Raw genomic sequence first — 11,826 nt, 5'->3', positions numbered from 1 at the left:
TTCTGTTGCATGTGTGACATATGGATCTTGGTAATCAGAAATACTGGTTCTGGTACTGCTTATGTTAGAGCAGGTTGGTGGCTAGAAATAAAGTCCTGTTATTTCATGGCCATCATGGAGCCTGGGCAAACCTGTTTATTTCACGACAGTTGAGTCACTGGTTTCAGTTGACATAAAAGTAGTGTTCAGGAAGTCCTGTGATCTTTCAGTGACTCGGCCGTGGCCCCTGTGCTCGGACCGAGCGGAACGTTAATGCTGTTTACAGACCAGCTGAAGAACTTGTCAAGGCAGTACCGCCATGAAAAATCAATTCATTGAGGCAATTGTTTCCACCACGTGACAGATTTGTGTTCTTCGACCCCTGCAAAATGTGTTAGCTCATTTGAATGAATAAATAACTGTAAATGAATATGTGTGATCCGTGTGTGTGGCAGTGCTTGAGCTCAGACATATTACGTTTTAGTTACGTAGAGTATTCAAGTGTAATATTAACATGAGGTTTACGCAACTTGTTGATCATTCCGAGTGAATCACTAACCCGGCTGACCTATTGGGAAGGAATGGTTTAGAGTCCTAACCCCATTCCTCCCCTTCTCGTTTTTATTGATTCCATGCGGCGTTATCGGAGAGCTGGGTCATAGACACGCGTCGAGTGGGACGTGGCTTTGTCTGCTCTCCAAAAAACAGAATCATCAACGTGAAATCTCAAACTCTGACCAGATCGTCAGTTCACAAACAATGTGTCGGTGTGAGTGTTTCTTGCTTTGCGATGTGACTCACACCATCGGCGCAGGTGCACCTGCATGGACGGTATACCAGTAGGTACACCAGACACACCTGTTTATTAGCCCCGAGCCAAAACAGGATCAATAAACGTCCAGAAGCCGGCAGCTGCTCATTCTTGTCCGGGGATGTGATTGTCACTTTGTTTATATGTTTAAGGATCATTCCTTGAAACTTGGCAACTGTCGCTGTTTCCCATCAGTAAGGACAGACAACCTCTGACAGTCCAGCCCCTGGAAACAGCCCATCATACTGTGACAGACAGCGGCAGTCCGTAGCAGACGGGGGCCAAGCATCCTTTATGTTTTTTGTGTTATAGTTCATTTTGTATATTGTTTATTTTGTATTCTACCCCGTTGTAATAGCGCTACGCACTCTAATAGCGTCTTACAAATAAAATATAGCATATATATATATACTAATGCCTGCAAGTCGCCAACTGATGAGGGTAATTTTTTGTTATAGTTTTATGGCTAAATGGTTTAGGGTGTGTTACCGCACCAATAATGGGGAGAAAAAAAACCACCCTTTTCCCAGAATTTGGGTTTCGAGCCATCCTGACATGACGGCGCTATAGAAGCAGAAATGATTTTGTGATCCGATTTAAGTCTGCCGCTATTAATCCCCGTGTGTGAAGCCCCCGGTGCCTTGCAGCCCATAAGATTGGAATGATCACATAATAATTGAACAGTCCAAGCATTCATTACTGATCAAACTGTGACCCGGTGTTTACCCGGGCTGAATGTCTGCTGATCCTTGTATTGTCTTAATGTAAATGTTAGTTTGTAAAGAGATAAAACTATGATAATCCAGCCAGACATGCTCCAGACAGTCATTTCACGTCAGAGCGCATGTCTCTGGTGCCATCCTTTCATGCTGGGAAACAGTGGAGGGCCAGAGAATCACAGCAAGACCAAATGGTTAATGCCGCTGCAAATGGGATCTGCGCCTGGATGTGTTTACAGGGAAAAGCTGTTAACAACATGCATGCATCGGGTGGATTAATAGAATAATAGCATTATTACATGAAAAGAAATGCTAATTGGTGTTGACCTTATATACATTGTTATGTAACACATGAATTAGCAATATTGCATGTAATGTAAGGAATACTTAGAGGGTGCTAGATAAATTGAACAGCCTCCCAGCAGAAGTAGTAGAGGCTCACACAGTAAGAGAATTTAAACATGCATGGGATTGGCATAAAGCTATTCTGAATCTAAGACGAGACCAAGGACTGACTAAAGTCTGAGTGTCTACATCAGGAAATATAGGCAGACTAGATGAGATGATTGGCTCTTATCTGCCATGAAATTCTGAGTTTCTCTATATCTGGTTATTATGGATCGGTATTGAGGTTCCTTTAATTCCTTAAACAAACTAATATTCTAAGCAGAAGAACACCAGGTACAGAGGGTAGCTACATTTTAATTTGACTGCACCTTTTTGTTCTGCTTGTACTATGTTTTGTTGCTATAGCACGCTTTTTATAAGGCGTTTAACAATGTTAAGCTTTGTGTTATGTATCCGGTGTTCTTGTTGGGTTGTGCAATCATAAACCTTATCACAGCCTTAAATAAAACGCATACCGTATAAAATCCAGTTAAAAAAACAGTCTTCCTATCCTGTATACCCCCCCCCTGTTAAAGTCTCATCGGCCTTGTCTTATGTTCATGATAAGTTCTTTAAGTCTATGCCATCCATGTTTAAATAGTGTTTACTCTCTACCACTTCTGCTGGAAGGCTATTCCACTAACCTACCACCTGCTTTACAAGCCAATGAATTGCATTTCACTTTTTTTTTCTTCTTTGCATAATCAAAGTGTCTCTAAACAATATAAATGAACCTAAAAATTCAGTCTATAAACATACTTGGGACCAGGAATTTGGAGTCGCTCGTACTAGTCATCTCTGTAATAAACGGTTACTTTAATCAATTTACCCCGTGGCACCTCTAACCTAAATTAGATAAATTCTCAATAATTGTGATACTGCCCTCCCACAGTGTTACGTTCCCAGAGATGGTCCACTAGAGCAGGTAGCCAAGAACCTTCGACTGCCACAAACTAAGGGCGGATGACTCTTGTGGACATTGTAGTCCACGAACGCCTGGATTCCGTCCTACCGTGCCGTCTAAAGGCTCTGTGCCAAGGTGATGAGTACTATTGTGTAAATAAAGATTTTTCAGGAATAAAATGTTCATGTGTGTCTTCCAGTTTTAGGATTGGACCCCCCTATAAACATATGCTAATGTGTAAGTGTTAGTGAATAACAATAGTCATCCATGAATTTGTGTTAGCATAGATTTGCATTCGCTTTTGCCATCAAAAAAGCTCATGCATTAAAATAGAGGGGGTGCCAAGATCCCCTGCCTAGGGGCATATGACATGCAAATCAGGTGCTGATTCAAGCGCGCCCCTGAACGACATACCCCCTTACTAAGAGTTTATACCTATTATTAATATTTATTTATATCACCATCATATGCCTCAGCGCTGTACAGTGGGTAATCGGGACTTAACAAGTAGCGTATAACATAACACTATTTACAAGACTTCTATCTCTTCATGTTACTAATATAACTCTTAATCTCAGATTTCCATGGGGAAGTTCTTTCATGTAGTGCTGATCCAGTAGAGGACAGTGAAAAGATTTAACAAACACCATCTAACATTGATAATAACATTTAATATGTAGAGACATGTTGGTTCAGAAGAATAAGTGGCCCTTGCCCTTGCGACTTAACCATATAATTTATCTTATAGCTTTTCTTCATCGTGAATGGTAGTAATGTGCCAGATTTGCTAAAATATTGTTAAAAATTTTGTTCCCAGGGTGCTTCCAACATTTAAAAAAATATATATATTTTTTCTTTTAAAAACTTTGTGCTCACCAGTTTTCCAGGAAAAGTCTGCTTTTCTGGGCTCGTGACCAGTGTTACATCATAGTCATACTACTTTACATTCCCGTCTTCCCTGACAAGTGTGCATATACGGTAATATGAAGCGTTCCTATGGGGCACTGTATAGGTCAGAGGCACGGATACGCATGTATTATATATAATGGTATATAATAGGCTCTTCCGCGATCACCGTCCTGATTAAGAGTCTTAAAAGTTGAAAATTAATATTGATATCTGACCCACATTATGTAACGAGTGTGGCATTTTTGGAAGCCCTGTGTTATTGTAACTGGAAGAACGCTCATGCTAACAGTTTAAGGACAAACAGCTGTTCCAGTTCCATTCGTATTTTAACAAAGCCCACACAACTGGCTGTTCCACTTTGTGTAACTTTGGCAATATATAAATAAGAAAATTACACACTAATAATGGGTTTTGCTTTATTAGGGTTTTTGGATAAGTATTATGATGCCTGGGATTTGTAAGACATTCATGCCTCCCAACTGTCCCGTTTTTCCACTCTATTCCACCTATCAGGACAGAGGTAGAGCTCAGCAAGATTTGGGTTTCATGCTTTGGTGTCTTGGACAGCGGGGATTACATATTGTGCTATCAGTGGACACTCTACCTGCCAAGCTTGGCTTCCTGATTCTCTGGGGGGTAGAAGTTGGGAGGTAGGGGCATGTAGACACCAATAATGCATTTTAATTTTAAATACATCTTAGTAAGAGACTTAGTCTCTTAGTGGAGACTCGCAAGTATCTTGTCCCTTCATTTTTGATTTGGTTCCCTGATGACAATCTGGTAAAGCTGTATGGAGCCTCAACAGCCCCACATTCCTACCTTGAAAGCCGATGCATGTTTTTCAAGATAGGGGCAGGGGAATCTGTACTGGGGGTTAGCATGATGGACTGTGATGGGATGGGTACCTGTGCTAAAGCTGATTCTAGACTCCAAAATGGCAGGCCTGTTTGGGGACAAGTGGCTCTCAGTTTCCTATTAGGTAGCCTCATGTTATCCACGTGTATAGTGTGTCCTGCTCGGGCATGCCCCGCACCCCGCTGGATGACCACTCTCGGGGCCATCCTTTGCAGACAGCATCCAAATACAAGTGTGAAAGAGTACTAAATCTCTCTTGCATGTCCATTCTTTTCTCATAGTGATTGCACGAGCTTTGCCGGTTGGGGGAAAAAAATCTTCCGGACTGTCTTAAAGAGTAATTATCGAAAGAAACTGCAAATACACCGTTATTTCAGGGTGCATTGAAGGCGTTTCTCTGGGAAGTTGATCTGGGGAGGGTCAGCTGTTTGGGAGAGTCCGGCCTGGGGCCACGTGCTAAACATGCACTGGCAGGAACCGCATAACACACGGATATTTTAACGCAAAGCGAAATAGGATTTGTTTTGAACCTTGCAAACGGCGAGCCTAATGACCCTTTAGCCATCTTTAATTCTAGTGGTCTAATTCTATTTCAGATGGATACAGGGGGAATTTAAACATGCAGGGGATAGGGATGAAGCTATCCTGTCCCTCAATCAGAAAAATCTAGAGGGGCCGAACGGTCCTTACACGCCGCAAAATTCTGTTTCTAATACGTTGGTGTTCTAAGTGGTTAATTTCTGGATAGGGTTCCAGATTGCCTTAAAATAGTGTCTGTCGTCTGCCTACGGACCAGTGCATCCTGTAAGGGACGTGATACGATGCTGTGCAATCCAGTATAACTTCCAGATGGTGGTCTTAAGAAGAGCGCCTGCCAGCCATCGGCGACGTCACTTTCTAATACCCACAGCGGCTGCTGATTAAAAACATTGAATCGCACTCTGCAGGCAATCGCTTTCTGTACTTCTACCGATCGTTTGCTACACATTTTCACAGGGCGCAAAATGTTTAACCTTTTGAACGCCAGAACTCACACCGATACATCGACAAAAGCCTTTGGCTTGACTGAAAGTTATTCAGCATGGGGTTTTTTTGAGTTTTTCTTATATTTCAGTGAGGAAGGTAGAAATGTCTCCAATCTGTGACTTATAGACCTACACACTTAGATATCCTGAGATGGGATAATTGGTTGATAGAAACAAGAACCTTCTACTCCAACATTCACTAAGCCGAGGCGATGCCTGCCCCCCAGATGTGCCAGGCTGAGCTTTGGGTTGTGCCGAGGCATACCCCGGCCCGTTCCTCTGTGAATCTGTCATTTCATTGTTTCTTCATTTTTAACCAGTTTTTTTTAAAAAAGAAAAAAAAAAGCACAGAAACCTTTACTAAGGTTTTTTTTTTTCAGAATGGAATCCACTAGTGGTTGCTTTTGTGTCACATGACAATTAAACATTCCCTGAAAAATACTGAGGCAATTATTAAGTATTCCTGGGAAGAGTTTGTTTCTAATGCTGCCGTTATACAAGTGTAAAATTCAGCTGAACAGCACCTTTAATCGGTCAGATTGTGAAGGTATTCTGAATTAGCCAAACTAATTTACTTCCTGTGATTTTGGCACTGATGAGCTTACCTTGGCCACCTATGGTGCTGATTATCTGATTCCTTGGTGGTGGATCTGAGGACCCCCGGACCCCCGCTCCCCAGGCCGGCAGAGACAGAATTGCAGTCTTTGTGTATTGGGACGAGTATCAGTCTCTTCTACTGTGGAGTCCAATTATCACCTTCTAATTATTTTTAGATACAGTGAAAGTGAATTGTAACCAAATAGATGCCTTGGTTTGTGTAGATCTGTATCATTTGGTTCTATGTTGTAAAGTCATTTAGCGCGGTAAATGTCCCATACCTCCACTGAATGCATGTTAAAGTATGCCGGCCCATTATCTTAACTTTGCTGAAGCCCTCGCAGGAGTTCCCGCACGTGAGGTCTCGGTACACCCCTCTGGCACTCTTGCGGGAGCCGAGGGGTAATGAGTTTACGGCGCAGGCACAAATACATAATGGGGGTATTTTTCCAGCATGGTTTGGATTTTGATGAATCCTTCCATTCTTTTTCAAGGGGGAAGTCACAAAACTGGGGCCAGTCAGCTGCCATATGCATTGAGGTGGGTGTGATGGCGGAGCCCTGTCTGGGGTTCATTCATTCTAATGAGTCTACGGGAGAGTTGTGTCTCAGCTCCTTGACTTCACGATCTATGAGGAAGGACCATCCCCATTGAGCTTCTGCTGCTGGAACAGCTTGGCAGGGCCTGTATAATGTATAATTATCCGCAAGATTTCCTCAGTCTCCTCACCCATTGAATAATACATTATACAGGGCCTGGTCCGCTGGAGAAACCTGCCATTGTTGGCCCTTCGCAATGAACAATGGAGGAGTTGAAACCACAGCTCTCTCTTTATTAAGTAGACCCCTATGAGACAGGGCAGAGAGCACCGTTCTCCGGTGATATCGCCTAAACTAGTGTTGTGCCTACTGATTTTACATTAATACACGGATGCAGGTGTTTGCGGCTGTGTATGTTTCTGTCCCCTATGGACGGGGTGGACTCCGGTAATGAAGGAGTGCAGCCTAAGGGCCGGATATTGCTGGACAGTGCTCTTTTAGATAAGAAGAACACAGCCCTCCTATCTGTCTCCCTCCCCCCTCTCCACAGCAGGCAGTTTATGAAACAATCCAATAGTCTCCTGTAATTAAACAGCCTTTACAGGGATAATGGTACCGGCTTACTAAATTTACTAAAAGGATCTAATCCACTCACCGCCCACAGAAACATCAGTAACGTGTTATCACGGAGCCCCCGAATAACCGCCCTGTTACCCGAAAGCAGCCAAACATTGGGGGGTTTGGTTAATTTTTCAGAACTTTCCTGTGAGACTGTATGGTTTCTCCAAGATCAGCCACAGAGACGCAGTGTAACCGTCAAACTTCACCAACATCCAAATATATCTATATATCCGTTAACGTCATTCCACCACGTAGACCATTCCATTGGAACATTTACTAATGTTTTTACATTTGAAGTAATTTATACTAACGGTGAGTGGCCTTCTTAAAGATGGCCGGCCCAGGACAATTGGACAGCCCTTTTTTTTTTTTTTTTTTACTTAAATGTCATTTTAAACGGAACTATCTATTTTTTATATTAAATTTTATTAGTATGTTTTTAAAAAAACAATTGTTTAAAGTTTTTGTCCTACTGAATGTATCTCAATTTTATTTACGAAATAGTATCACTGTATGTATCATCAGCTTTTAGTCATCAGATGTAGATTTCCCCCCCCATCATAAGATTTTAATGATTTTTTTTTCTCCAGTAAATGTTGATATAGGAAACAGGAGAAAAAATAAAAATAATCTAAAAGAATTAATGACTACACTTATTAAAGAAATACTTTTAAATATAACCAAAGCATATGCAAAAAAACTACAATAAATAACTTTAAATGTGGATTTGAAAGGTAGTGGAATGTTTTAACGGTCCCAGTGAACATGTCGAGGCAGCTCTCACAGCAGGCACAGAGAGGGTTAAAGGGGCGGTGCTTTTGAGAAGCACGTTGTTCGGCGGCCCCCGCCTTCGGGCGGCGATAAAGGCAGAAGGAAAGGGGCGGGGCTAGGACACACATGTGGAGTCGCGCATGCGCGGAAGCTGGCAGCTGTTAGTTGGGTTAGCAGGAAGCTCAGTATTGTATGGGACCCGGGCTCCAGCTGGCATGGGTTGTTAGGGGCTTTGCTCGGGTGTAATAAAGCCCTCCGTAAGGCACATCTTTAAGCACACGGCTACCTCAAGGAGCTTCATTACAAGTCATTGCACTGACTTACAGGAGGTGGCAGACAGACACCCGGGACTGCCTTGATTGACACAGAGCCTTTTAACTCGCGAACCCCCGTTTTCACTCGAGTCAGTGGAGCAGGTTAATGCTCATGGAGTGATCGGATGTGCCGGTGCGGTGAGTGCACTGCGGGCAGCGCTAGTGGCCGGGTCCCGATGACACTGAGCACTTCTGCCGGGGACAGCAAGGCAGGAAGCGGTGAATTCTGCGCGTGTTGCGGCGTGAAAATGATACCTCACTTTTCGGAGAATGCTGTTATATCTCAAAACACCATCAACCAGCTGTGAGTATCAAACCGTGTGTTCTTACGGCTCGTGATGAGCTCGCCAACTTCCCGGGCTTCACGGGGTTAACGCGACTGATTAATCCCCCAGCCGCAGACATGCTACTCGTGTGCGCAAGATTTGCTCGCATCGGAGCTGCGGGGACCCTTTAGGGTCATTTAAATAACTGATGGCTTCTAACTCCCATCAGCCCGAGTCACTTAACTGACTGATGGATCGGGGAAAGTCTGTGGGCATGTGACCCCGCTGGGCGCAGTATAGTGCTTTACGTGCCCTTAAGGGTTATTCGATAATCTTCCCTTAATGGGCTGTTGCCCCATCCTCTCTCTGAGCATAGAACACAATGCCTTCTCTGCTGGGGGGCTGCTCCTTTGTGCCACTTCAGGGACTCTTGCCATAGGCAGTGTTAATGCACAGCTTTACTCAATGGATCTGCTTGTTCCATCCTTTTACAACAAAACAGGCTGAGAAGCGCTGTAATAAGCAATGTGACATTCATTATGCCGGGAGTATGTATATATATGTGTGTGTGTGTATATATATATATATATATTGTATGTGGGTTATTGCATTTTAGTGTACATGTTTCTGAAGTCCTAGCGGCTGTCTCTTTTGTTGCCGAGTAGTTTATTGGCTGTTTTGTTCCAGCGTGGGGTTCGTCTTCTCGGTGCAGCGAGTGTTCTTGCGATGTTCTGCGAGCCGCACTGAAGTTCTGAGAACTCTTCCAGGCAGTTTTCGGAAGTTCTGGCAGCACGTTAACCCCTTGCGATCAGTGTGTCGCTGGCCCCTCTGGCATGGGAAGGATATATGAGACTTCTGTGTACTGTGTTTTTTGTTTTTTTTTGTTCCTCTCGTTTTTGTGTCTGTGTTGTACCACAGCTGGTATCTTTTGCTCAGATGGACTGTATTAACCCATTCAGTGCCAGAAACACCGCAATGCTTTCCGGTGAGCGTGAGTGGGGCATCTGATTACATGAAGCAGTGGGTATCCTTATAGCAGCTGTAAAAATGGAGTTTAGTCCTTCTAAAGCTGTAAAGCTGTTGATGCCGTTTGTACCGTAGAATGGGTAAATGGGTAATTTGGGGACTACAACTCCCATCATGCTTGTTAGTCATAACTGAATCTGGGGAACATTTTGTAGAGTGAGCGGGATGAGCAGTGTTATACGGGCAGCGTGTGAAATCTGCTTTATTGATGGTTTTGGAGGTATGTTATTGGGTGAATTTTTGTTTCTTTGTTTGAATAATTCCGGATCGTGTTAGTTTTCTATTTCTGATCCAGAGATGTGTGAGCCTCCCGTTTCCTGTACGGCCCTTTGTTTGCAGTTTGGTGTCACCCGCGTTATCTGATGTCATTCCCAGTGACCTGACCTCTTCCCTGGGCATTAGTGACATTGCTGAGGCACAGAGAAGCCGGCAGGGCAGGCGGCCTAGCATCCCGGCGGCCGTCCTTATCTGTCCCCAGTTTCCTGTTTATGTGGAGCCCGGCAGGGGTTTCTTTTCTTTCTACCTAACTGAGAATTTTGTTACACCAGACTTCCTCCTTCCTGCACACGGGGACAGTGTGTGTGTGTGTGTGAGTGAGTGTGTGTATGTTGTGTGTGTGTGTGTATATAATATAATGTGTGTTTATACATAAAGCAGTAGTATCTTGTTGATGTTCCTTCTTCGTTCCCAGCAGACAGGTAAAGCTGACCTTGCTTTTCTCGCGTTTAATCACGTCTGTGGGATTGAGGTGGCGTTATGTATACTCACTGCCTGAAAGAAGTGTATGCGAGGTGCCATAGTACATTTCCTGCTATTATGAGTATATCCAAAGCTGCTGGAAGGCTATTCCATGCGTGTACTGACACCCACAGAACACTGCTTCTGCTGTAGAATATAGGGATTCCGGCTTTCCTTGACTATCTGGGCCTTTAATGCCCCCCCCCCCCCCCCATTGTCTCAAGTGCAATAGCAGTACATCTGATGCTATTGTTAACCCTCTCTGTGCTGCGAGGAGTTTGCAACAAGTGATGAATTCATAGCGGGATGCTTAGCATGTGTTAGATTGAAAGCACAATAAATTATCAAGCACTTTGCAGCCCTGGAGTTTTAGATCCGCTCCCGATCCATAATATCTGGGATTATTCACTTGATAGTTTTCACAGGCCGGTTTTATTATTGTTGTTATTACTATTATATCTCTGTAAGGTCAGAGCGTTGTGCCTTTTGCGGTTTGTCAAGGAAGTAAGCAAAGAGTGAATGGCGGCAAGGAGAGGGTGAATTCGATGTGTGGGTGACGTATACACTGACACATCATGTTTTGTGGGTCTGCGAGTCGTTGGCTGGTCTGGCGCTGGAGGAGCGCGCTGTTTACGTGTGTTTTCTCTGCGCTCCGTTTCTGTTACCTGTATCGCGTATCCAGGTAACACCTGCTGGTAATCTGTGTTTTATGTGGGATGGGCTCTGAGGTGTCAGAACTGTAGCATAACTAACAAAGGAATGAGCTGCAAAATGGAGAACGTCCTGACCCGTGCAGGAAATGGGGGTCTCTGTGACAGGTGCGATCAGTCGGCATTGTGTAGGAACCGAAAATTACGTTGTATAGTATCACCAGCAGATTCTGTAGCGCTGTTACTATAGGGGACAGTAAAATGGATAATTTTAATCACAATGGCATTATCACACGCTGGTACAGAAGGAGGACACGGCTCTGCTCTCATGAGCTTGCAATCTATTGGCTTGTGTAATGCTCTGTCCGCGCTTTCTGTTGCAACCCGTGGTCAAGCACTTTCACAAGGACGTCATTCCAAAACTTTATGAAGGACAAAAAAGTCAGTGACGCCTACTGATCACGGCCGTATCATCAGTGCAAGAACCAATGACCGTTACATACGAATCACTCAGTATTGGGGTATGAATGGGAAACGTTATCTCTTTAACCGGTTCAGATCATTTCTCTAATGGCTTTTGAGTAACCACATATGTCTTCGATCGGAGTGTCGCCGGCTCCGGCTGGGAGAGGTGAAAGGAGGATTTCAGAAGAGGAAACAATTTGATATGCAAAGCAGTCACGCAGAAAGCTGTACATGGTTTCCCTTTAAAGGG

General features: G+C 43.8%; 1 protein-coding gene across 1 annotated transcript in view; it reads left to right on the top strand.

Annotated features, from left to right (window-relative positions):
• Window positions 1–8,607: 8,607 nt before the first annotated feature.
• LOC149286081 (protein phosphatase Slingshot homolog 2-like) overlaps window positions 8,608–11,826 on the top strand; it is a 32,610-nt gene continuing 29,391 nt past the window's right edge. Inside the window, exon 1 of the mRNA XM_089494417.1 lies at window positions 8,608–8,735. Within this exon, the coding sequence (XP_089350543.1) occupies window positions 8,608–8,735 (128 nt within the window). The remainder of the gene's footprint in view (window positions 8,736–11,826) is intronic.

This window comes from Sceloporus occidentalis, unplaced genomic scaffold, assembly GCF_023333645.1.
Source record: "Sceloporus occidentalis isolate IW3139 unplaced genomic scaffold, rSceOcc1.0.p SCAF_72, whole genome shotgun sequence".
In the NCBI taxonomy this organism is placed as follows: domain Eukaryota; kingdom Metazoa; phylum Chordata; class Lepidosauria; order Squamata; family Phrynosomatidae; genus Sceloporus; species Sceloporus occidentalis.
The sequence above is the reverse complement of the archived record's forward strand: the minus strand, read 5'-3'. Positions and strand labels throughout refer to the sequence as shown.